Source organism: Mesoplodon densirostris, chromosome 12, assembly GCF_025265405.1.
Source record: "Mesoplodon densirostris isolate mMesDen1 chromosome 12, mMesDen1 primary haplotype, whole genome shotgun sequence".
Classification (NCBI taxonomy): Eukaryota; Metazoa; Chordata; class Mammalia; order Artiodactyla; family Ziphiidae; genus Mesoplodon; species Mesoplodon densirostris.
In genome coordinates, this window is record NC_082672.1 from 20,700,238 (window position 1) to 20,724,955 (window position 24,718).

The 24,718-nt window shown below is 39.9% G+C and overlaps 1 protein-coding gene and 1 pseudogene across 5 annotated transcripts in view; one reads left to right on the top strand and one right to left on the bottom strand.

Moving 5' to 3' along the window:
• The first annotated feature begins 580 nt into the window (after window positions 1–580).
• Window positions 581–1,175, top strand: LOC132500069 (ferritin heavy chain-like; annotated as a pseudogene).
• A 397-nt stretch (window positions 1,176–1,572) lies between these two features.
• UTRN (utrophin) overlaps window positions 1,573–24,718 on the bottom strand; it is a 533,820-nt gene continuing 510,674 nt past the window's right edge. For all 5 annotated transcript variants that reach the window (XM_060114636.1, XM_060114635.1, XM_060114639.1 and 2 more), the window contains 3 exons: window positions 23,585–23,677; window positions 12,660–12,682; window positions 1,573–3,651 (listed from right to left, as the gene is read on the bottom strand). In XM_060114636.1, the coding sequence (XP_059970619.1) occupies window positions 3,643–3,651; window positions 12,660–12,682; window positions 23,585–23,677 (125 nt within the window). In that variant the 3' untranslated portion in view covers window positions 1,573–3,642. The remainder of the gene's footprint in view (window positions 3,652–12,659; window positions 12,683–23,584; window positions 23,678–24,718) is intronic.

A 24,718-nucleotide genomic window follows, 5' to 3' on the forward strand; every position in this document is an offset into this window, starting at 1 on the left:
CACTGCGGTGGATTCTTTTGCTGTGCAGCACGGGATCTAGGCCCACAGGCTTCAGTAGTCGTGGCGCACAAGCTCAGTAATTGTGGCTCACGGGCTCTAGAGCACAGGTTCAATAGTTGCGGCGCACAGGTTTAGTTGCTCCGCGGCATGTGGGATCTTCCCGGACCAGGGCTCGAACCCAAGTCCCCTGCATTGGCAGGTGATTCTTAACCACTGCACCATCAGGGAAGCCTGATCGATTTTCTTTAACAGATTATATGTTTGGGGTTTTTTCTGTTTCACAGATAGCTTTTACTTTTAGAATCAAGTAACATGATTCTCAATGCTATTTCCCCTGGGGTAGCTTCCGAAATGTACTAAATCTCCTACCAGAGTGGTAAAATCCAGTGCATATACAAAACGCGCATTATTTAAGAGCATGAGGCTAAAAGTGGGTTTGGAAGGGTAACCAATAAATACCAATAGCACCTAAGCTATTAAAACAAAAGCTCAGACAGTCCTCGCGGAGAGTCGCCGCGGTTTCCTGCTTCAACAGTGCAGGGATGGAAGCAGCGCTCACCCGCCGCTCCGGCCGCCCCAAGGTCCCCGCCGCCTCTCCTCGGCCTCCCGCCATGACAACCGCGTCCCCCTCGCAGGTGCGCCAGCACTACCACCAGGGCTCGGAGGCTGCCATCAGCCGCCAGATCGACCTGGAGCTCTACGCCTCCTGCGTCCACCTGTCCGTGTCATACTATTTGGACCGCGATGATGTGGCTTTGAAGAACTTTGCCAAATACTTTCTTCACTAATCTCATGAGGAGAGGGAACATGCTGAGAAACTGACGAAGCTGCAGAACCAACGGTGTGGCCGAATCTTCCTTCAGGATATCAAGAAGCCAGACCGTGATGACTGGGAGAATGGGCTGAATGCAATGGAATGTGCGCTACACTTGGAAAAAAGTGTGAATCCGTCACTACTGGAACTGCACAAACTGGCCACTGACAAAAATGACACCTAATTTGTGTAACTTCATTGGGACTCATTACCTGCATGAGCAGGTGAAATCCACTAAAGAATTGGGTGGCCACGTAACCAACTTGCACAAGATGGGGGCCCCCGAATCTGGCATGGCAGAGTATCTCTTTGACAAGCACACCCTGGGAAATAGTGATAATGAGAGCTAAGCCTTAGGCTGGCTTCCTGTAGCCACTGGGATGACTTCCCTGCATCAAGGCAGTGCACGCGTGTTTGGGTTACCTTTACCTTTTCTATAAGTTGTACCAAAACATCTACAAAGTTCTTTCCTTAGTACCATACCTTCAAATAAAGTAATTTGGTACCCCCCCAAAAAAATGAAAAACAAAAGCTCAATAGGTTTCATGTACATGTTTTTAACATCCAACATTATTTACTCCCTATCAATAAGCCTTCTATCTGTAAAGGAAATTGAGAATTATATATATAAGAGAGAAGAGAGGAACACAGAGAAAGAGAGAGTGAGACAGTGAGAGTAAGAGAGAATGTATTTTAGTGTGTATGAGAGAAACTGCAGGAACACATGTAGATTTATCAGGATATAGGGTCTCTTTATATTTTATTTACATAAATGTACATTTGAAGTTCAGAGTCTACCAGTGAACACCGCTGAAGAATATCAAAGTCATCTTGTGTTAAAATTACTTTTATTCAGGATGAAAAATACAGATATAACCGGATTAGATGATAGTCTATGATTAGTTCTTTACCACATATTTCAAAAGAACTACATACTTATTTCCCCTTGTTGTTACTGCAATTATTTCTTTATATTTATTATCCCTTAGAAGGTTACAATGTAGTGTTTTATGTAGCTTTTCCTTAATAGCAGATAGAGAACGTGTTGCACACAATTACAGGCAGAAAAAAATTAATACGTAACTTTTCAAAGTAAGGACAAGGAAGACACCAAATCTACAACTTGTAGTTCAGAGTTCAGGGAATTTTTTTTTCTTTAAATAGGTACTTTTACTGGGTATGACATGGTCTGATAAAAAGCTTTAGATTTTTCAGACTGCAGTAGCATAAAGCTATTTCCAACACGATGGATGAAGACGGATCTGAGGTAGAAAGGTGGTCATGGCTTTCCTCTTATATAAAACAATTTTCTTCTTCTCAAAATATCTCTGCTGCAAATAGACACCCTTGCCCCCCAACCCACCCAACCTATTCTAAAAGAGTAGGAATTTCTAACTTTAAGCCTCCTTCTGGCCAAATCCCAGTTAAAGAGAACTCAAGGTTAAAATGTCCTGATGTTTTAAAAGCATAAATGCTTGAATCAACACACATTATTTTCACTTTTTTTGGTTTCTCTACATTTGGTAAATCACATAACATGTTTAAACTGAATCAAATACATGTTAAATCAGAAGCCGAACCAAATACCCAAATGAATGCACTCAAAGGTATAAGCCAGGGTGCCAGCATGAAAGTATTAATTTCATTCTTCTATAGAAGCAGTGATGTAGGCTTTTGATGAACATTGTTCCCAAATGTATTGATCAAATGAAGGGTAATAAAATGGCTGTTCATTCACTCAAAAGGTAAAATGAGACATTCATTAAATTTGTGTCTGCTTTCAGAAGGAAAATAACTGGGGGCTTCAAGAGTCATAGAGGGTTTGAGTATACATAAACAACTGTAAAACTTTCTTCAAAGGGAACCAAAGACAGCCATGTGTTTTGGTATCACAATTAGGTAAATGTCTGCTGTGTTACTGAATGATGAAAATCAAGACCTGGGAACTAGGAAAAGTTGGACCAAGTTTTGTTTCTGCATCAAAATGAAAATATGCTTAAATGGGCAACCTTTGGTAAAATGATCTTTGAGATTATTATAATCCTGTTATATAGATTGGAACATGAAATAAATAAAGAAATCAAGACCTACTGATACAGAGCAGGGAAATAAAATGCAGGAAAAAAAAAATCCCAATAGAAATGCCAGTTAGGCCCACAGGATTTTTATTGTGGTTATCCAAGTGACTGCTAAAGAAATAAGTGTATGATGTCAAATCAAGTTAAACCGTATACACAGAGCTGTAGTCTAATCCATAAACATATAATATTTGATTGAAATATATGAGCTTATTAATTTGGCCATATCATGGAAACAAATAAAGAAAATCTATTTGGTCATGTGGCTGATGAATTATAAATAACCAAAACATAATGGTAAAAGAGTCAAAGAAACAAATGAAGTTATTGTACAAGGTTAATATGAAGGAATGTAAAAATGTAAAATTGTCTTCTAATTCTTACGCAATTTTTATGGTTATTAAAAAGAAGGTATCATATTAGAAAGCTCCCACCCACTTTCCCAATACTGTATACAGTATACAAATCAGTGACAAGTGTATTACCACTTCCAAATACCACTCTGTTCATTAATTTACAGTTGCATAGAAAGGGAAGAAGAAAACAATAATATATGATTATTATAAAAACAAAATATCCTTTTCTCTTTGGATAGTCAGTGTTTTACTCCTTCAGTAGAACACACAGTCAGCGCTCAACAGCCTGATTCAAAGAGCCATGGAGCTTCTGATTAAATGGAACTTGAAATTGGCATTTGCTGAAAAGGGCAATACTGTAAGTTAAGAAATGTTGGTTGGCTAGATGAATACGTCACATTGCCTGTGGGAAGGGAAAATAGCACTGTCAGAACAACATTTACAGAAAACATTACAGGTAGCAGAGATCTGTCAACTCTTAAAAAAAAATTAAGGTGCTTTTTTTCAGAACTAGACAAGCCCTATTTTGCTTTGTTCAATGGGGACTCTTTACTCCCATGTGACTTTTGTTCCTGGGATGAGGTCCTTTGCTCTCATCCTGAAGTTACTTAGTCTGCTTTTTATCCACTCAGCTGATATAGGGGAAGTCTGGAAGACTTTTATTTTGCCCAGGCTGGAAACCAAGTTAAAATTGAGAAGACTGGTCTTTTTTTTTTTTTTTTGCAGGAAGGTACCAATGTTTAGTGAATTAGGCTGGTGTAAGCACCCTGTCTCTCCCTGAGGGTCTGTGGGAAGTCTCCTGCAGAGGCGGTACCCTTGACCATTCCAACTGGTCTCAGTCCCCAGCTGGGGTCCAGACAACAAGAACTCAAGACAGGAATTACAGTCCAAGGGTGTGCAGTGGTTCCAGTTAAAGGCTCAGGGCCAATGTACATAGGCAAGGGAGGATAGAAATCCAGACCACACTCAGGGTAGTGGCAAAGAGACCTTCTCTTTCAAAGAGAAGGTCAAACAGTTCGGTCCGTCATCATTAAAACCCATGTCCTCAAATTCTTCTCTGAATGCATCTTTCACTTGCATGCTCTAATGGATATCTGGATCTCCCCTGAAGACACAGCTTCAACACAGGACTGCTTTTCATGCCTCACACTCCTCAGATATTGGATAGGTCCATACTGTGTTTTTCATAGCACTTTCTCCCTCTCCTTCCTAAAAAATACCCAGCTTTGACTCTCTTGTCATCAGACTATACCACCCACTATGCAGTCATCTTCTGGCCCCTTGGTTCATGTCCCCTTACCTCTTTTTTACTTTTTTTTTTTTTTTTTTTTTTTTTTTTTTTATTTATTATTTTTTTATTTTTTTTTTATTTTACAAATTTAATCAGTTATACATATACATATGTTCCCATATCCCCTCCCTTTTGCATCTCCCTCCCACCCTCCCTATCCCACCCCTCCAGGCGGTCAGAAAGAACCGAGCTGATCTCCCTGTGCTATGCGGCTGCTTCCCACTAGCTATCTACCTTACGTTTGGTAGTGTATATATGTCCATGCCGCTCTTTCACTTTGTCACAGCTTACCCTTCCCCCTCCCCATATCCTCAAGTCCATGCTCTAGTAGGTCTGTGTCTTTATTCCTGTCTTACCCCTATGTTCTTGATGACATTTTTTCCTTAAATTCCATATATATGTGTCAGCATACAGTATTTGTCTTTCTCTTTCTGACTTACTTCACTCTGTATGACAGACTCTAGGTCCATCCACCTCATTACAAATAGCTCAATTTCATTTCTTTTTATGGCTGAGTAATATTCCATTGTATATATGTGCCACATCTTCTTTATCCATTCATCCGATGATGGACACTTAGGTTGTTTCCATCTCCGGGCTATTGTAAATAGGGCTGCTATGAACATTTTGGTACATGTCTCTTTTTGAATTATGGTTTTGTCAGGGTATATGCCCAGTAGTGGGATTGCTGGGTCATATGGTAGTTCTATTTGTAGTTTTTTAAGGAACCCCCATACCGTTCTCCATAGTGGCTGTACCAATTCACATTCCCACCAGCAGTGCAAGAGTGTTCCCTTTTTTCCACACCCTCTCCAGCATTTATTGTCTCTAGATTTTTTGATGATGGCCATTCTGACTGGTGTGAGATGATATCTCATTGTAGTTTTGATTTGCATTTCTCTAATGAGTAAAGATGTTGAGCATCCTTTCATGTGTTTGTTGGCTGTCTGTATATCTTCTGTAGAGAAATGTCTATTTAGGTCTTCTGCCCATTTTTGGATTGGGTTGTTTGTTTTTTTGTTATTGAGCTGCATGAGCTGCTTATAAATTTTGGAGATTAATCCTTTGTCAGTTGCTTCATTTGCAAATATTTTCTCCCATTCTGAGGGTTGTCTTTTGGTCTTGTTTATGGTTTCCTTTGCTGTGCAAAAGCTTTTAAGTTTCATTAGGTCCCATGTGTTTATTTTTGTCTTTATTTCCATTTCTCTAGGAGGTGGGTCAAAAAGGATCTTGCTGTGATTTATGTCATAGAGTGTTCTGCCTATGTTTTCCTCTAGGAGTTTGATAGTGTCTGGCCTTACATTTAGGTCTTTAATCCATTTTGAGCTAATTTTTGTGTATGGTGTTAGGGAGTGATCTAATCTCATACTTTTACATGTCCCTGTCCAGTTTTCCCAGCACCACTTATTGAAGAGACTGTCCTTTCTCCACTGTACATTCCTGCCTCCTTTATCAAAGATAAGGTGACCAAATGTCCGTGGGTTTATCTCTGGGCTTTCTATCCTGTTCCATTGATCTATATTTCTGTTTTTGTGCCAGTACCATACTGTCTTGATTACTGTAGCTTTGTAGTATAGTCTGAAGTCAGGGAGCCTGATTCCTCCAGCTCCGTTTTTCGTTCTCAAGATTGCTTTGGCTATTCGGGGTCTTTTGTGTTTCCATACAAATTGTGAAATTTTTTGTTCTAGTTCTGTGAAAAATGCCATTGGTAGTTTGATAGGTATTGCATTGAATCTGTAGATTGCTTTGGGTAGTAGAGTCATTTTCACAATGTTGATTCTTCCAATCCAAGAACATGGTACATCTCTCCATCTATTTGTATCATCTTTAATTTCTTTCATCAGTGTCTTATAATTTTCTGCATACAGGTCTTTTGTCTCCTTAGGTAGGTTTATTCCTAGATATTTTATTCTTTTTGTTGCAATGGTAAATGGGAGTGTTTCCTTGATTTCACTTTCAGATTTTTCATCATTAGTATATAGGAATGCCAGAGATTTCTGTGAATTAATTTTGTATCCTGCAACTTTACCAAATTCATTGATTAGCTCTAGTAGTTTTCTGGTAGCATCTTTAGGATTCTCTATGTATAGTATCATGTCATCTGCAAACAGTGACAGCTTTACTTCTTCTTTTCCCATTTGGATTCCTTTTATTTCCTTTTCTTCTCTGATTGCTGTGGCTAAAACTTCCAAAACTATGTTGAATAAGAGTGGTGAGAGTGGGCAACCTTGTCTTGTTCCTGATCTTAGTGGAAATGGTTTCAGCTTTTCACCATTGAGGACGATGCTGGCTGTGGGTTTGTCATATATGGCCTTTATTATGTTGAGGAAAGTTCCCTCTATGCCTACTTTCTGCAGGGTTTTTATCATAAATGGGTGTTGAATTTTGTCAAAAGCTTTCTCTGCATCTATTGAGATGATCATATGGTTTTTCTCCTTCAGTTTGTTAATATGGTGTATCACATTGATTGATTTGCGTATATTGAAGAATCCTTGCATTCCTGGAATAAACCCCACTTGATCATGGTGTATGATCCTTTTAATGTGCTGTTGGATTCTGTTTGCTAGTATTTTGTTGAGGATTTTTGCATCTATGTTCATCAGTGATATTGGCCTGTAGTTTTCTTTCTTTGTGACATCCTTGTCTGGTTTTGGTATCAAGGTGATGGTGGCCTCGTAGAATGAGTTTGGGAGTGTTCCTCCCTCTGCTATATTTTGGAAGAGTTTGAGAAGGATAGGTGTTAGCTCTTCTCTAAATGCTTGATAGAATTCGCCTGTGAAGCCATCTGGTCCTGGGCTTTTGTTTGTTGGAAGATTTTTAATCACAGTTTCAATTTCAGTGCTTGTGATTGGTCTGTTCATATTTTCTATTTCTTCCTGATTCAGTCTTGGCAGGTTGTGCATTTCTAAGAATTTGTCCATTTCTTCCAGGTTGTCCATTTTATTGGCATAGAGTTGCTTATAGTAATCTCTCATGATCTTTTGTATTTCTGCAGTGTCAGTTGTTACTTCTCCTTTTTCATTTCTAATTCTATTGATTTGAGTCTTCTCCCTTTTTTTCTTGATGAGTCTGGCTAATGGTTTATCAATTTTGTTTATCTTCTCAAAGAACCAGCTTTTAGTTTTATTGATCTTTGCTATCGTTTCCTTCATTTCTTTTTCATTTATTTCTGATCTGATTTTTATGATTTCTTTCCTTCTGCTAACTTTGGGATGTTTTTGTTCTTCTTTCTCTAATTGCTTTAGGTGCAAGGTTAGGTTGTTTATTCGAGATATTTCCTGTTTCTTAAGGTGGGATTGTATTGCCATAAACTTCCCTCTTAGAACTGCTTTTGCTGCATCCCATAGGTTTTGGGTCGTCGTGTCTCCATTGTCATTTGTTTCTAGGTATTTTTTAATTTCCTCTTTGATTTCTTCAGTGATCACTTCGTTATTAAGTAGTGTATTGTTTAGCCTCCATGTGTTTGTATGTTTTACAGCTCTTTTCCTGTAATTGATATCTAGTCTCATAGCATTGTGGTCAGAAAAGATACTTGATACAATTTCAATTTTCTTAAATTTACCAAGGCTTGATTTGTGACCCAAGATATGATCTATCCTGGAGAATGTTCCATGAGCACTTGAGAAAAATGTGTATTCTGTTGTTTTTGGATGGAATGTCCTATAAATATCAATTAAGTCCATCTTGTTTAATGTATCATTTAAAGCTTGTGTTTCCTTATTTATTTTCATTTTGGATGACCTGTCCATTGGTGAAAGTGGGGTGTTAAAGTCCCCTACTATGATTGTGTTACTGTCGATTTCTCCTTTTATGGCTGTTAATATTTCCCTTATGTATTGAGGTGCTCCTATGTTGGGTGCATAAATATTTACAATTGTTATATCTTCTTCTTGGATTGATCCCTTGATCATTATGTAGTGTCCTTCTTTGTCTCTTCTAATAGTCTTTATTTTAAAGTCTATTTTGTCTGATATGAGAATTGCTACTCCAGCTTTCTTTTGGTTTCCATTTGCATGGAATATCTTTTTCCATCCCCTTACTTTCAGTCTGTATGTGTCCCTAGGTCTGAAGTGCGTCTCTTGTAGACAGCATATATATGGGTCTTGTTTTTGTATCCATTCAGCCAGTCTGTGTCTTTTGGTGGGAGCATTTAGTCCATTTACATTTAAGGTAATTATTGATATGTATGTTCCTATTCCCATTTTCTTAATTGTTTTGGGTTCGTTATTGTAGTTCTTTTCCTTCTGTTGTGTTTCTTGCCTAGAGAAGCTCCTTTAGCATTTGTTGTAAAGCTGGTTTGGTGGTGCTGAACTCTCTCAGCTTTTGCTTGTCTGTAAAGGTTTTAATTTCTCCATCAAATCTGAATGAGATCCTTGCTGGGTAGAGTAATCTTGGTTGCAGGTTTTTCTCCTTCATCACTTTAAGTATGTCCTGCCACTCCCTTCTGGCTTGTAGAGTTTCTGCTGAGAGATCAGCTGTTATCCTGATGGGGATTCCCTTGTGTGTTATTTGTTGTTTTTGCCTTGCTGCTTTTAATATGATTTCTTTGTGTTTAATTTTTGACAGTTTGATTAATATGTGTCTTGGTGTATTTCTCCTTGGATTTATTCTGTATGGGACTCTCTGTGCCTCCTGGACTTGATTAACTATTTCCTTTCCCATATTAGGGAAGTTTTCAACTATAATCTCTTCAAATATTTTCTCAGTCCCTTTCTTTTTCTCTTCTTCTTCTGGAACCCCTATAATTCGAATGTTGGTGCGTTTAATGTTGTCCCAGAGGTCTCTGAGACTGTCCTCTGTTCTTTTCATTCTTTTTTCTTTATTTTGCTGTGCAGCAGTTATTTCCACTATTTTATCTTCCACCTCACTTATCCGTTCTTCTGCCTCAGTTATTCTGCTATTGATCCCATCTAGAGTAATTTTTATTTCATTTATTGTGTTTTTAATCGATGCTTGATTCGTCTTCAGTTCTTCTAGGTCCTTGTTAACTGTTTCTTGCATTTTGTCTATTCTATTTCCAAGATTTTGGATCATCTTTACCATCATTATTCTGAATTCTTTTTCAGATAGACTGCCTATTACCTCTTCATTTGTTAGGTCTGGTGGGTTTTTATCTTGCTCCTTCTCCTGCTGTGTGTGTTTCTGTCTTCTCATTTTGCTTATGTTACTGTGTTTGGGGTCTCCTTTTTGCAGGCTGCAGGTTCGTAGTTCCCGTTGTTTTTGGTGTCTGTCCCCAGTGGCTAAGGTTGGTTTAGTGGGTTGTGTAGGCTTCTTGGTGGAGGGGACTACTGCCTGTGTTCTGGTGGATGAGGCTGGATCTTGTCTTTCTGGTGGGCAGGTCCACGTCTGGTGGTGTGTTTTGGGGTGTTTGCGGACTTTTTATGATTTGAGGCAGCCTCTCTGCTAATGGGTGGCGTTGTGTTCCTGTCTTGCTAGTTGTTTGGCATAGGGTGTCCAGCACTGTAGCTTGCTGGTCGTTGAGTGAAGCTGGGTGCTGGTGTTGAGATGGAGATCTCTGGAAGATTTTCGCCGTTTGATATTATGTGGAGCTGGGAGGTCTCTTGTGGACCAGTGTCCTGAAGTTGGCTCTCCCACCTCAGAGGCACAGCACTGACTCCTGGCTCCTCAACTTGGAATGATTTGTTGTCTATTCATGTATTCCACAGATGCAGGGTACATGAAGTTGATTGTGGAGCTTTAATCCGCTGCTTCTGAGGCTGCTGGGAGAGGTTTCCCTTTCTCTTCTTTGTTCTCACAGCTCCTGGGTCTCAGCTTTGGATTTGGCCCCGCCTCTGCATGTAGGTCGCCGGAGGGCGTCTGTTCTTCGCTCAGACAGGACAGGGTTAAAGGAGCAGCCTCTTCGGGGACTCTGGCTCACTCAGGCCGGGCGGGAGGGAGGGGCACGGAGTGCGGGGCGAGCCTGCAGCGGCAGAGGTCGGCGTGACGTTGCACCAGCCCGAGGCGCGCCGTGCGTTCTCCCAGGGAAGCCGCCCCTGGATCCCGGGACCCTGGCAGTGGCAGGCTGCACAGGCTCCCGGAAGGGCGGTGTGGACAGTGACCTGCGCTCGCACACAGGCTTCTTGGCGGCGGTAGCAACAGCCCCAGCGTCCCACGCCCGTCTCTGGGCTCCGCGCTTTCAGCCGCGACTCGCGCCCGTCTCTGGAGCTCCTTTACGCGGCGCTCTTAATCCCCTCTCCTCGCGCACCAGGAAACCAAGAGGGAAGAAAAAGTCTCCTGCCTCTTCGGCAGCTCCAGAGTTTTCCCGGACTCCCTCCCGGCTAGCTGTGGCACATTAGCCCCTTCAGACTGAGTTCTCGCCGCCAGCCCCAGTCCTCTCCCTGCGCTCTGACGGAAGCCCGAGCCTCAGCTCCAGCGCCGCCCGCCCCGGCGGGGGAGCAGACAAGCCTCTCGGGCTGGTGAGTGCCGCTCGGCACCGCTCCTCTGTGCGGGAATCTCTGTGCTTTGCCCTACCCAGGTATGTGGGGAGTTTCTTGCCTTTTGGGAGGTCTGGGGTCTTCTGCCAGCGTTCAGTAGGTGTTCTGTAGGAGTTGTTCCACGTGTAGCTGTATTTCTGGTGTATCTGTGGGGAGGAAGGTGATCTCCGCGTCTTACTCTTCCGCCATCTTACCCGGAAGTGTCCCCTTACCTCTTGAAGAAAAAATGGCTCACTGTCACTCACTATTTTTAAATGTTCATGATTTCAGTGCTCACATAGACGATGCTTCCAAACTTCTGGCCTCTTAGTTCCTTGAGCTACTCTCCTCTGAGAATCCATCCTCACCCTTCTCAGCCACTCAAAGTTGCAAATCTAGACCATCACCAATACCTGCATCCCCCCCAACATTTCAATTTCAATCATCCCACTTTCTGACAACCCACCTGTACCTTTCCAGCTGACTTCCACTAGGACCCCAACTTCACCCATCCTTTGGTGCTACAACCCATTGATATTTGGTCTCCCACACCTAATGCATCCTCACTTCTTTTCCTACCAAACTCAGGTGCTTGTTCAATCATTATCATCAACCCTTTGCCTCTTCCCTTGAACTGCTGTACTCTCTTGGCCAAACCACAGCTTCAACTTTGGTTAAATGCAATACTTGGCCTACTCTGGTACTGTGCTCATGAACTTGAAGGTTGCTGAAGGGCCAAGCATAGCCCTGCAGAGAAGTCTCAGGTTAAATTTATGAGGGAGAAATTGGTGGCCATTAATGCTGCCTGGTAGTCAGTCTCTTTCTCTATCCATGTGCTCTCCTGAGCTCCAAGCAGCTACTACACATCCTCCAGTCTCTCCTCACACCTCCGATGCTTCCTCCCCGTCCACACTCTCTGCCGAAGCCCCTGCTTCTGACTCACTAAGACAACAGAAGCAGTCAGAGGGCTTTTACTCTCTGGGGTGAGGTTCCTCCTTCTCACGAGCACTCACACCGCATCCAGTAATCTGCTTCATATGCCTTTGCTGTCCCTCCAGTTACTGAAGATGAACCACCTGTGCTTCTCCTTAAGCTCTCAGCCCCTCTTGCCATTAAGGCAGTGGTAACACAATCAGAGGGTTCACTGTTTCAAAAAGATTCATAAACAAGTTCATGAGAGAAAGTGTCCTCCAAAGATTTACTGTGGTCTTGGGACACATTGTTTCTAAGAGCACCTGATAAAGAACATACTGAAAGACACATGCCTATAGCTGCCAACAGTTCTCAGCAGAATTTTAAATGAAAAATCAAAACCTTTTCCCCTCAAAGGAACAAAACCACCTTTGTGCACCACTCCAGTCATTGCTTTTAAGTCCATGTTCTGTGATAGCTGCCTTAAGTAGACACCTGGGAGAACAGTGGCAGTCAAATCTATCCAGGGTAACCTTATATAGTACATAGGAGGCCTTTAAAAAGCTGTTTGAATACAAAAGGTCAAGCACTTGGCATTTTGGGCATTTGGAAGGACTGGTTTGGGAGGGGTCCCCCTCCCTGGACTGACAAACTGTTGTACTCAATCAATTAACATGTCAAGCAAGTTTACTTATTTACATGGGGAATAAAGTAGCACTAAAATCGGTGGTAGCTAATCACTTACTCTAGGTTATAATCTATAACACCTAAACCAATCAACCCATTAACTCTTACCTGTGGCCTGCTGGGGAGATTTGCTGAAAGAGAAAACAAAAGTAATCAACTGAAGGTGGTACTGTGGTTCCCCCTTTCAGGCATGCAAAAGCGCAGACTGTACCATTCCCAGCTGTTAAGTGGATGTTAATAAGAGAAGAAGAACAGGTTTGGGGATTTTTTTTTTCTTTTCTTTTTTTTGCCCAGATGCTTTAAAAGGGCTAGTTTCCCTAGTTAGCTTCTCATATCTCATGTGCTGTAAGATACAAAAATTCCACCCAAATATGCAAAAGATATGCCAGCTCTCTCAAATAAGTACACACTAAAGCATTCAGTGAGTAATTAGTTTTGCAAAAAAATCTTAAAATTTCCTGCTGAAATCATACCATATATTTAGTTTATGTATTAGAACAGAGCAAATTCTGTACATTCTACTGAATAGTACAGATTCTGACCAAGAGGTCATTGGGGAAATGAAGGAGCCTGAATCTTTAGTTTCTGCCACCCTTACCCCAAAGGCTAGGAAGATGGTGGTGATGTGTCTGCATCAAGGAAAGGTCTGGCCTAGTCCTCAGCACTCAGAAGTCTTCTAGGAACTTGGGCTAATTGTACCTTCCATGGGCTCAGTTAAGAGCATGAGAGAACTTAGAATATGGTGTCTAATTTGCCTTTGCATCTGAGCAGTTCAATTCCTTCTTGGTTACAGAGGCCATGGGACAGTGTAGCTGATCCGGTGGGACCTGGGAGGGCAGGCACTAGCAAGTCTCTTCTTTAACACCCCTGCTTTTTCATCTCTCCCTTTTACTGTGCCATCTCAAAATTATTGGACTTATACCCAACCCTGGGGACAGACGGAGCTCCACCCCCAGTGATGGTAACATCTTTTCTGGGTCAAATAAGAATTGTCCCTAATCAAACAGCATGTTACTCCTTTCATCTCTCATTTTTCTTTGCTGAGGGAAAAAAAAAAAGACATCTGTGACCACATAGTGGGTGTTTTGTGAGAAAGAAAGCAAGAAGGGCCACTTTCTTATGATGCCTGGAGGGAAAGTGTGAGCCCCAGCAATACTGGGGGGAATGATCAAGTTAAAAAAGCCTAGTCCTACCAGGTATGTCAATTATATCAGGAGAAAAAGAGTGGATCTCCTTACACATATGAGAACTACACCATCCTGAGGGAAAGCTTAGTAGCATTAGCATGAAGTATGCCATAGGCAGAGTTATGCTTCTCTTCTAAGTAACAAATACCCAAATCCAAACAGAAATCAAATCCATTTTGCTCCAAATCAACATTTTAACCCTATAGTCTTGTAAATCATACTGAACAAATCATACAAGTATATTTTTAAAAGAAATCAGGAAAACATTGCACTGTAGTAGGTCTTGAGATTTTGATGAACGTCAGTCAAGCTCAATAAATATAGGCAGAAGGAGACCTTCAAGATGGCGGAGGAGTAAGACGTGGAGATCACCTTCCTACACACAAATACATCAAAAATACATCTACATGTGGAACAACTCCTAGAGGACACCCACTGAATGCTGGCAGAAGACCTCAGACTTCCCAAAAGGCAAGAAACTCCCCACGTACCTGGGTAGAGCAAAAGAGAAGAGAAAAAACAAAGACAAAAGAATAGGGACAGGACCTGCACCTCCGAGAGGGAGCTGTGAAGGAGAAAAAGTTTCCACACACTAGGAAGCCCGTTCACTGGCAGAGAACGGGGTGGGCTGGGGGGAAGCTTCGGAGCCACAGAGGAGAGTGCAGGAACAGGGGTGCAGAGGGCAAAGAGGAGAGATTCCCGCACAGAGGATCAGTGCCAACCAGCACTCACCAGCCCGAGAGGCTTGTCTGCTCAACCGCCCGGGCAGGCAGGGGCTGGGAGCTGAGGCTCAGGCTTTGGAGGTTGGATCCCCCGGAGAGGACTGGGGCTGGCTGCGTGAACACAGCCTGAAGGGGCTAGGGCGCCACAGCTAGCCGGGAGGGAGTCTAGGGAAAAGTCTGGAGCTGCCGAAGAGGCAAGAGACCTTCGTTTCGGGGTGTGCGAGGAGAGGGGATTCCTTTCCAGTGTGCCTACCGAAGGCAGAGCACCGCCTAAGTGAGCTCCAGAGATGGGTGCAAGCCACGGCTATCAGCTCGGAACCCAGAGACAGGCATGAACGGCTAATGCTGCTGCCGCTGCCACCAAGAATCCTGTGTGCAAGCACAGGTCACTATCCACACCTCCCCTCCCGGGAGCCTGTGCAGCTCGCCACTGCCAGGGTCCCGTGATCCAAGGACAACTTCCCCGGGAGAACGCCTCAGGGTGCTGCAACGTCACACTGGCCTCTGCTGCTGCAGGCTCGCCCTGCATTCCAATTATGACTATCGTATCCCTCCCTCCCCCCCAGCCTGAGTATGGAAGAGAGCCCTAATCAGCTGCTGCTTTAACCCCCTCCTGTCTGGGCAGGTAACAGACTCCTGAGGGCGGTCTACACATAGAGGTGGGGCCAAAACCAAAGCTGAACCCTAGGAGCTGTGGGAACAAGAAAAGAAAGGAAAATTTCTCTGTGCAGTCTCAGGAGCAGCGGATTAAATCCTCACAGTCAACTGGATGTACCCTGCATATGTGGAATACCTGAAGAGACAACAAATGTTCCCAAAATTGAGGCGGCGGACTTTGGAAGCAACTGTAGACTTGGGGTTGGTTTTCTGTGTCTGATTTGATGTTTATTTTAGTTTAGTATTTACTGCTTCTTATCATTGGTGGATTTGATTATTGGTTTGGTTGCTCTCTTCCTTTTATATATATATATATTTTTTTTTCCTTTTTCTCTTTTTGTTAGTGTGTATGTCTATACAGATTTTCTCTGTATAGGTTTGCTTTTACCATTTGTCCTGGGGTTCTGTCTGTCGGTTTTTTTGTTTTTGTTTTTGCTTTTCTCTCTTCCTTTTCTTCTGAGCCGTGTGGCTGACAGGGTCTTGGTGCTCCGGCTGGGTGTCAGGCCTGAGTCTCTGAGATGGGAGGGCCGAGGCCAGGACATTGGACTACCAGAAACCTCCAAGTCCCACGTAATATCAATTGGTGAGAGCTCTCCCAGAGATCTTCCTCTCAACACTAAGATCCAGCTCCACCCAACGGCCAGCATGCTCCAGTGTAGCATGCCCCATGCCAAATAACTAGCAAGACAGGAACACAACCCCACCCATTAGCAGAGAGGCTGCCTAAAGTCACACTAAGTTCACAGACACTCCAAAACACACCATCAGACACGGCCCTGCCCACCAGAAGGACAAGATACAGGCCCACGTACCAGAATACAGGCACCAGTCCCTGCCACCAGGAGGCCTACACAAGCCACTGAAACAACTGCACCCACTGGCGGCAGATACCAAAAATAACTGGAAATATGAACCTGCAGGCTGCAAAAAGGAGACCCCAAACACAGTAAGTTAAACAAAATGAGAAGACAGAGAAATATGCAGCAGATGAAGGAGCAAGGTAAAAGCCCAAATAAATGAAGAGGAAATAGGCAGTCTACCTGAAAAAGAATCCAGAGTACTGACAATAAATATGTTTCAAAGTCTTGGAAATAGAATGGAGAAAATACAAGAAATGTTTAACAAGGACCTAGAAGAACTAAAGAGCAAACAATGATGAACAACACAATAAATGAAATTAAAAACACTCTAGAAGGAATCAATAGCAGAATAACTGAGGCAGAAGAACAGATAAGTGACCTGGAATATAAAATAGTGGAAATGACTACCACAGAGCAGAATATAGAAAAAAGAATGAAAAGAATTGAAGACAGTCTCAGAGACCTCTGGGACAGTATTAAATGCATCAACATTCGAATTACAGGGGTCCCAGAAGAAGAAGAGAAAAAGAAGATTCTGAGAAAATATGTGAAGAGATTATAGTTGAAAACTTCCCTAACATGGTGAAGGAAATAGTTAATCAAGTCCAGGAAGCACAGAGAGTCCCATACAGGATAAATCCAAGTAGAAACACTCCAAGACACATATTAATCAAACTATGAAAAATTAAATACAAAGAAAAAATATTAAATGAAGCAAGGGGAAAACAACAAATAACATACAAAGGAATACCCATAAGGTTAATAGCTGATCTTTCAGCAGAAACTCTGCAAGCCAGAAGGGAGTGGCAGGACATATTTAAAGTGATGAAAAGGAAAAACCTACAACCAAAATTACTCTACCCAGCAAGGATCTCATCTAGGTTTGACAGAGAAATTAAAACCTTCACAGACAAGCAAAAGGTAAGAGAATTCAGCATCACCAAACGAGCTTTACAACAAATGCTAAAGGAACTTCTCTAGGCAGGAAACACAAGAGAAGGAAAAGACCTACAATAACAAACCCAAAACAATTAAGAAAATGGTAATGGGAACATACATATTGATAATTACCTTAAATGTAAATGGATTAAATGCTCCAACCAAAAGACACAGACTGGCTGAAGGGATACAAAGACAAGACCCATACCTATGCTGTCTACAAGAGACCTACATCAGACCTAGGGACATATACAGACACAAAGGGGGATGGAAAAAGATATTCCATGCAAATGGAAATCAAAAGAAAGCTGGAGTAGCAATACTCCTATCAGAAAAAATAGACTTTAAAATAAAGACTATTACAAGAGACAAAGAAGGACACCACATAATGATCAAGGGATCAATCCAAGAAGAAAATATAACAATTGTAAATATTTATGCACCCAACATAGGAGCACCTTAATATATAAGACAAATGCTAACAGCCATAAAAGGGGAAATCAACAGTAACACAATCTTAGTAGGGGGCTTTAACACCCCACTTTCACCAATGCACAGGTCATCCAAAAAGAAAATAAATACGGAAACACAAGCTTTAAAAGACACATTAGACCAGATAGACTTAATTGATATTTATAGAACATTCCATCCAAAAATAACAGAATACACTTTCTTCTCAAGTGCTCATGGAACATTCTCCAGGATAGATCATATCTTGGGTCTCAAATCAAGCCTCGGTAAATTTAAGAAAATTGAAATCATATCAAGTACCTTTTCCAACCACAACGCTATGAGACTAGATGTCAATTACAGGGGAAAAAATGTAAAAAATACAAACACATGGAGGCTAAATAATATGCTACTAAATGACCAAGAGATCACTGAAGAAATCAAAGAGGAAATCAAAAAATACCTAGAAACAAATGACAGTGAAAACACGACGACCCAAAACCTATGGGACACAGCAAAAACAGTTCTAAGAGGGAAGTTTACTGCCATACAATCCTACCTCAAGAAACAAGAAACATCTCAAATAAACAACCTAACCTTGCACCTAAAGCAATTAGAGAAAGAAGAACAAAGGAACCCCCAAGGTTAGCAGAACCATAAAGATCAGATCTGAAATAAATGAAACTGAAAGAGAACTTAAGGAAGCAATCTCACTTACCATAGCAAGAAAAAGAATAAAATACCTAGGCGTAAAGCTTCCTAAGGAGACAAAAGACCTGTATGCAGAAGACTATGAGACACTGTTGAAAGAAATTAAAGATGACACAAACAGATGGAGAGATATACCACGTCCTTGGATTGGAAGAATCAACGTTGTGAAAATGACTATACTACCCAAAGCAATCTACAGATTCAATGCAATCCCTATCAAATTACCAAAGGCACTTTTTACAGAACTAGAACGAAAAATTTTACAATTTGTATGGAAACACAAAAGACCCTGAATAGCCAAAGCAGTCTTGAGAAAGAAAAACGGAGTTGGAAGAATCAGGCTCCTGGACTTCAGACTATAATACAAAGCTACAGTAATCAAGAAAATATGGTACTGGCAAAATAACAGAAATATAGATCAATGGAACAGGATAGAAAGCCCAGAGATAAACCCATGCACATATGGTCACCTATCTTTGACAAAGGAGGCAAGAATATACAATGGAGAAAATACAGCCTCTTCAATAAATTTTGCTGGGAAACTGGACAGCTACATGTAAAAGAATGAAATTAGAACATTTCTTAACACCATACACAAAAATAAACTCAAAATGCATCAAAGACCTAAATGTAAGACCAGACACTATAAAACTCTTAGAGGAAAACATAGACAGAACACTCTGTTGCATAAATCACAGCAAGATCCTTTTTGACCCACCTCCCAGAGGAATGGAAAAAAACCCAAAAATAAACAAATGGGACCTAATGAAGTTTAAGAGCTTTTGCACAGCAAAGGAAACCATAAACAAGACAAAAAGACAACCCTCAGAATGGGAGAAAATATTTGCAAATGAGTAAACTGACAAAGCATTCATCTTCAAAACATACAAACAGCTCATGCAGCTCAATATCAAAAAAAACAAACAACCCAATCCAAAAATGGGAAGAAGACCTAAATAGACATTTCTCCAAAGAAGACATACAGATGGCCAAGAGGCACATGAAAAGTTGCTCAACATCACCAATTGTTAGAGAAATGCAAATCAAAACTACAATGAGGTATCACCTCACACCAGTTAGAATGGGCATCATCAGAAAATCTACAAACAACATATCCTGGAAAGGGTGTGGAGAAAAGGGAACCCTCCTGCACTGTTGGTGGGAATGTAAATTGATACAGCCACTGTGGAGAACAGTATGGAGGTGCCTTAAAAAACTAAAACTAGAGCTACCACATGACCCAGCAATCCCACTACTGGGTATATACTGTGAGAAAACGATAATTCAAAGAGTCATGTACCACCATGTTCATTGAAGCACTATTTACAATAGCCAGGACATGGAAGTAACCTAAGTGTCCATCGACAGTTGAATGGATAAAGAAGACGTGGCACATATATATAATGTAATATTACTCAGCCATAAAAAGAAACGAAATTGAGTTATTTGTGGTGAGGTGGATGGACCTAGAGTCTGTCATACAGATTGAAGTAAGTCAGAAAGAGAAAAACAAATATTGTATATTAATGCATATATGTGGAATCTAAAAAAAATAAATAAATGGTTCTGAAGAACCTAGGCGCAAGACAGGAATAAAGACGCAGACGTAGAGAATGGACTTGAGGACACAGGGTGGGAGAAGGGTAAGCTGGGATGAAGTGAGAGAGTGACATGGACATATATACACTACCAAATGTAAAACAGATAGCTAGTGGGAAGCAGCCACATAGCACAGGGAGATCAGCTCGGTACTCTGTGACCACCTAGAGGGGTTGGATAGGGAGGGTGGGAGGGAGGCACAAGAGGGAGGGTATATGAGGATATATGTATACGTATAGCTGATTCACTTTGTTATACAGCAGAAACTAACACAACATGGTAAAGCAATTATACTCCAATAAAGATGTTATAAATAAATAAATAAATAAATAAATATAGGCAATTCACAGTGAAAATATGCTTGTAGATAAAAAAATTGAAAAAGCATTTATTGGTCTATTAGTAAAAAATAATATTCAGCTTACTACTAGTATCATATAGATTTGGATGATACAAATGAAAAAACCAACAAAAGATTTTACACTAAGAAAATTAGTTACAGCAGTCAGTGGAAATTTTAGTATGTTGGTTTATAGGCAACACATTTAAATTCCCTTCATTAACTTCTTGCCAGGAAGGGATGGAAATGCTTGCCTCTCTGCTCTGAAATTCAATGTAAATAATGAAAAGAAAATTTTAAAAGGCCATAATTCAAGGATGCTATCAGGACCAAGTGGGATATTAATCCAAGACAGAGGAATTCTAAAGTGTTACGTGCAACAATATACAGACACAGTATGAAAAAAAAAAGTCATGTTTAAGTAGGCAATTCATGTAATTAGGATTTAAGAATACAATTTCTTTTTAATTCCTAGACTTCCAGGAGTGGAAATTCACTTGTGACCATGCTAATTTTTAATTCACAAAGGATCAAAAGTCAAGGTTAACCTGCCGATCTCAATTCATTGTATGCTGGTGACAAGCAATTTTAAAGTTCTTGTTAGTTACGGGGGCTCAAGGGATTGGTTTGCCATTAGGAGGATGCCAATCTGATTTGCTTTCAAAAAATCCTCCAAAGGTGGTCAGTAAGTTTCGGGAATGCGAAGGCTTATTAAAATATTTGCTAGCTTGAGCAACTTAAAAGGGGCAACAAAGCTAAGGAATCCTACAGAATCTTCTAAGTACTATCTGGGGGAAACTTAAACAACTAAACTTTCCTTCCCAGTGGGAATATGTAATCATTCATTCATTCATTCAATTCAGAAATGTATTGAGCACCAAATCTATGGCAGGTGCTTATTTCTATTCTGCATCCATTTTCTTAAAGGGTTTAATAACTTTAGGCAGAACTTTAAAAATATATATCAATTTTACAAATAAATCAGTTACACCTTTATTTTTCTGGAAAGCTGTCCCTATCTTGGAGATTTTTATATTATCAAAGCAAAGTATAATATATAAATACCAAGAAGAGCAATCTAAACCCAAATTAATAGCAGAACCTCAGAAACAAAAAATAATAAGATCTAAATTTAAAAGGATTTCTAAAATAATACTATCATCATTTCCTATATGGGATGTACTTGAGCTCTTCAAAATAACATATGACTAGTAATACTCATCCACAGAAAACTATAAATATTACAAATATTTGTGAATGTGTAAACTTTGACTGTAAGAACACAGGGTCACATCCTGTTAAGGAATCTTGGGTTTCTGCAACTCACCCTCACAATAGAGAATTGCACAGGTGAGAAGGCACCAATGCAAAGTGGGAGTTTAACCTGTCATGTGGATCCCACTGAAGATATATACTGTTCTCAGGAACCAATAATAGCTATTAATGGCTAATAAGATACCAACCAATGGGAATTTTACACTTGCCTTTAAGGGAAGCCAGAAAGTGAAATGAATGCACCCCTCCCTTAAGATTTATTTTTGCCCTATACTTATGTTATTATTTATTTTTAATTATATTCTCTTGTAAAATATGACATAGATTAGCTTTATACAATATCTCCATATAAGAATATACTGTGAAAAAGATTTAAAAGTAACTGCTTTAAAAAAATTAAACTTTTAAAACGGACCATGAATTCTTGTATAAAAATTTTAATATGGAAATTATACATTTTATATCCACTAGAAAGCATATATTTAAATATATTTCCCATGCTAGCTCTCACTGCCAATTGACTTTTAACTTGAAAATATCCATTATGATAGCTGAATAAAAACTTCTAAACAGGTTTGACTTACAGAATTTGTTCTTAACTAATTATTAATGTATTTGGATTTAAGCTAAACTAAAAAGTAATTTAATTTTGAAACTCTGGCTTATAAAGACTATGATGAGGTTTCATGTAGCCATTAAGTAAAATATAATGCGGAACCAAAATCTCTATTAAATTTAACCTTGAATTATAATTAATACAAAGATTTAATCTGTTCATCTATCATGGCTGTTATAGAGCCTAGTAAATAAGTAACAATCTGATAGCATATGGGCTTCACCTGACCCTCTGAAGCTTCTGTGATACTCTACAGGGCCAAAAACCTCTGTGTGTGTGTGTGTGTGTGTGTGTATGCACATGCTTTTTGGGTGGGTGAGCACGAAGATTGATATATGGTACATATGATTCTGCAAACTTTGAGAAATGAAATTACAAATAATAACCTGGGAAATTATATGCTCCCCAATATAAATATATTTATGGACTTATGGAAACTGCCATATGTCCTTTAGGCAATTACTTCTGAAAATTCAGAGAAGATTATATTTCAAATAGCTGTTTCCACTTCCCACTAAGGTTGGCATTTTGTAAACTGTAGAGTGGTATAAATTGAAGCATACTTTTTAAACGAAGTCAACATATCATGTTTACCTACACTCCTGATAATGTCTTTTCCCTCATTTAAAATATTTTCCAAGAAGATGGAAAAGGGTGTGATGAGAAGCTGTTTTATATATATATATATACATATATATATATATACTACATATACAGGATATATGATATATAACAGTATATGTATATACTAAAATCTTAGTCTAATAGCTGACTAGATTTAACCACCCCAAAAATTATAAATGTATTTATAAATAATCATAGTTATTTAAAAGATTATTTAAAATATAATTGTAGCACTATATACTATGTATATACAGTAAACTGTTTGAAACAGCAGAAATGTTTTCTTTGAGAGCTCAGCAGAAACTGCAAGGTGGCAAGGTACTGAAAACAAAATGTTTGGGAAAAAAATCAATAAATAGCAATCATTATATAATTTCCTCTGGGACTTGAACTGTTTTTATTTGGTTGTTTTCTGGATCTTAGTTTTCATATGGAAGATTGACAGGGTCATAATCTGTGATGCCTTAAATAGTTTGGCCTTTATACAGTGGCTATTTTATTCCATGAGAAAAGAACTCCAAAACCAAAAAAAAAAAAAAAAACCCAAACCAAAACAACAAAAAAAAGGAGGGAAAAAAAAGGAAAATTTTAAAATAATCCCTTTCTACACCTGAATTTGATGACATCAGAAGACAAGGTCTGAAGAGAGGGAATTACATTAGAAAAAGCCATTTTCAGACCTTGTTTGGTATGTCAGTAAAAGCTCTCTTTCGAAGTAATACATGTTTCTTACTATAGCCTGCATTGAAGAGGATAATTTCTCCTCAAAGACAGGCTTGTTTTATTTGCCTCATGTTATCGCTCAGAAGGCAGACCAAAGAATCCCAAAGAGCAGGTTCTCACTGGCCCTGCACCCAGTGATGTGATGGTATATAGGCTGGGCTTCATTTACTTTGCCAACATAAGGAATGTTTGATTTATCTTCAAATAATTTGCAGTCTTGTTTCTAATATTGGTTTTTGTTATCTTACCAAAGAAGACAAAGGGCCCCACTCAGGAAAAAGAAATGGAAGGAAAAAGCGTAGCAGTCATGTTATGATCTTTCATACTCACGGCAGCAAGATGGAAATGTACTGTTGATCTGCTCCATAACCTCTGTGAGGTCTGTGCTGGTGTCATGAGGGGGGGCCAGCAGGTCCTCTGCCGCTGTGACAGCAGATAGAAAGAACAAGAGACACTCTGAAATTAATGTCTGGCCTTCCACCAAAATGCAACTTCAGGGAGAAAATACTAGTACTGGCCTCTAAACATCAAGGTGAAAATAGTTCTCCTTATAAAGGATAATTTTAGGGGAAAATTCCAAAACCATTTTTGTATTTTTTTGTGGTAACAGAGTTTTACATAATTCAAATTTATTAGATGTTTCTAAAGGAAGAATCCACATGTCAGGGGAAAATTCACGAGTGAAAAATAATAGTCATATTATTGCAATTTATTAGTCAGAATTCCACTATTGTTCATTACAAGTATTTTTTCATATGAGAAAGATATTCCATTAATTTCTTTTTCCTTCCTTCTTTTTGGAGACGTCAGCATAGGCTAGCTTATACTGCCACAAAATTAGAGGTAGTTTTTTTTTTTTTTGGCCATGCTGTGGGGCATGTGGGATCTTAGTTTCCTGACCAGGAATCGAACCCATGCCCGCTGCAGTGGAAGTGCAGAGTCCTAACCAGTGGACCACCAGGGAACTCCCACTAGAGGTATTTTATAATATATTTTTTACTTTGATGTTTTTTAGTCTATAATTGATAGCAAAATAGTCCTCTTATTTAAAAATTAAAATAATATTAATATTTTAGGTTTTCTACAGATTAATGCAGCAAAAGATAAACAAATTAATTTGCTTAAAGTATGTGGTCCTCAGTAGAATTTTAGAACTTAATTTCATCAATAACAAAATGTCATTCCAGAATGCCTGGTTGACAGGGCCCTTCCTAACAGTAGTGACAGGTCCCCATTGTGACCAATGAGAGGCTGGGTGGGACTTCAGCCTCAAATGGGGGTGGGAGGGGCGGAAATGTCTGTAGGAGCTAGGATGGAGAAAGCAGAACACTGAGTCTCCAGCCCTGGGCAAAGAAAACTATGTTTGGTGTAATATTCTTTAGTATTTTATTCTGAATGTGTACAAGTATGAAATTTTAGAGACAGGAAATTTACTGAAAAAAAGAATTGTTCCTAAGGCAAAGA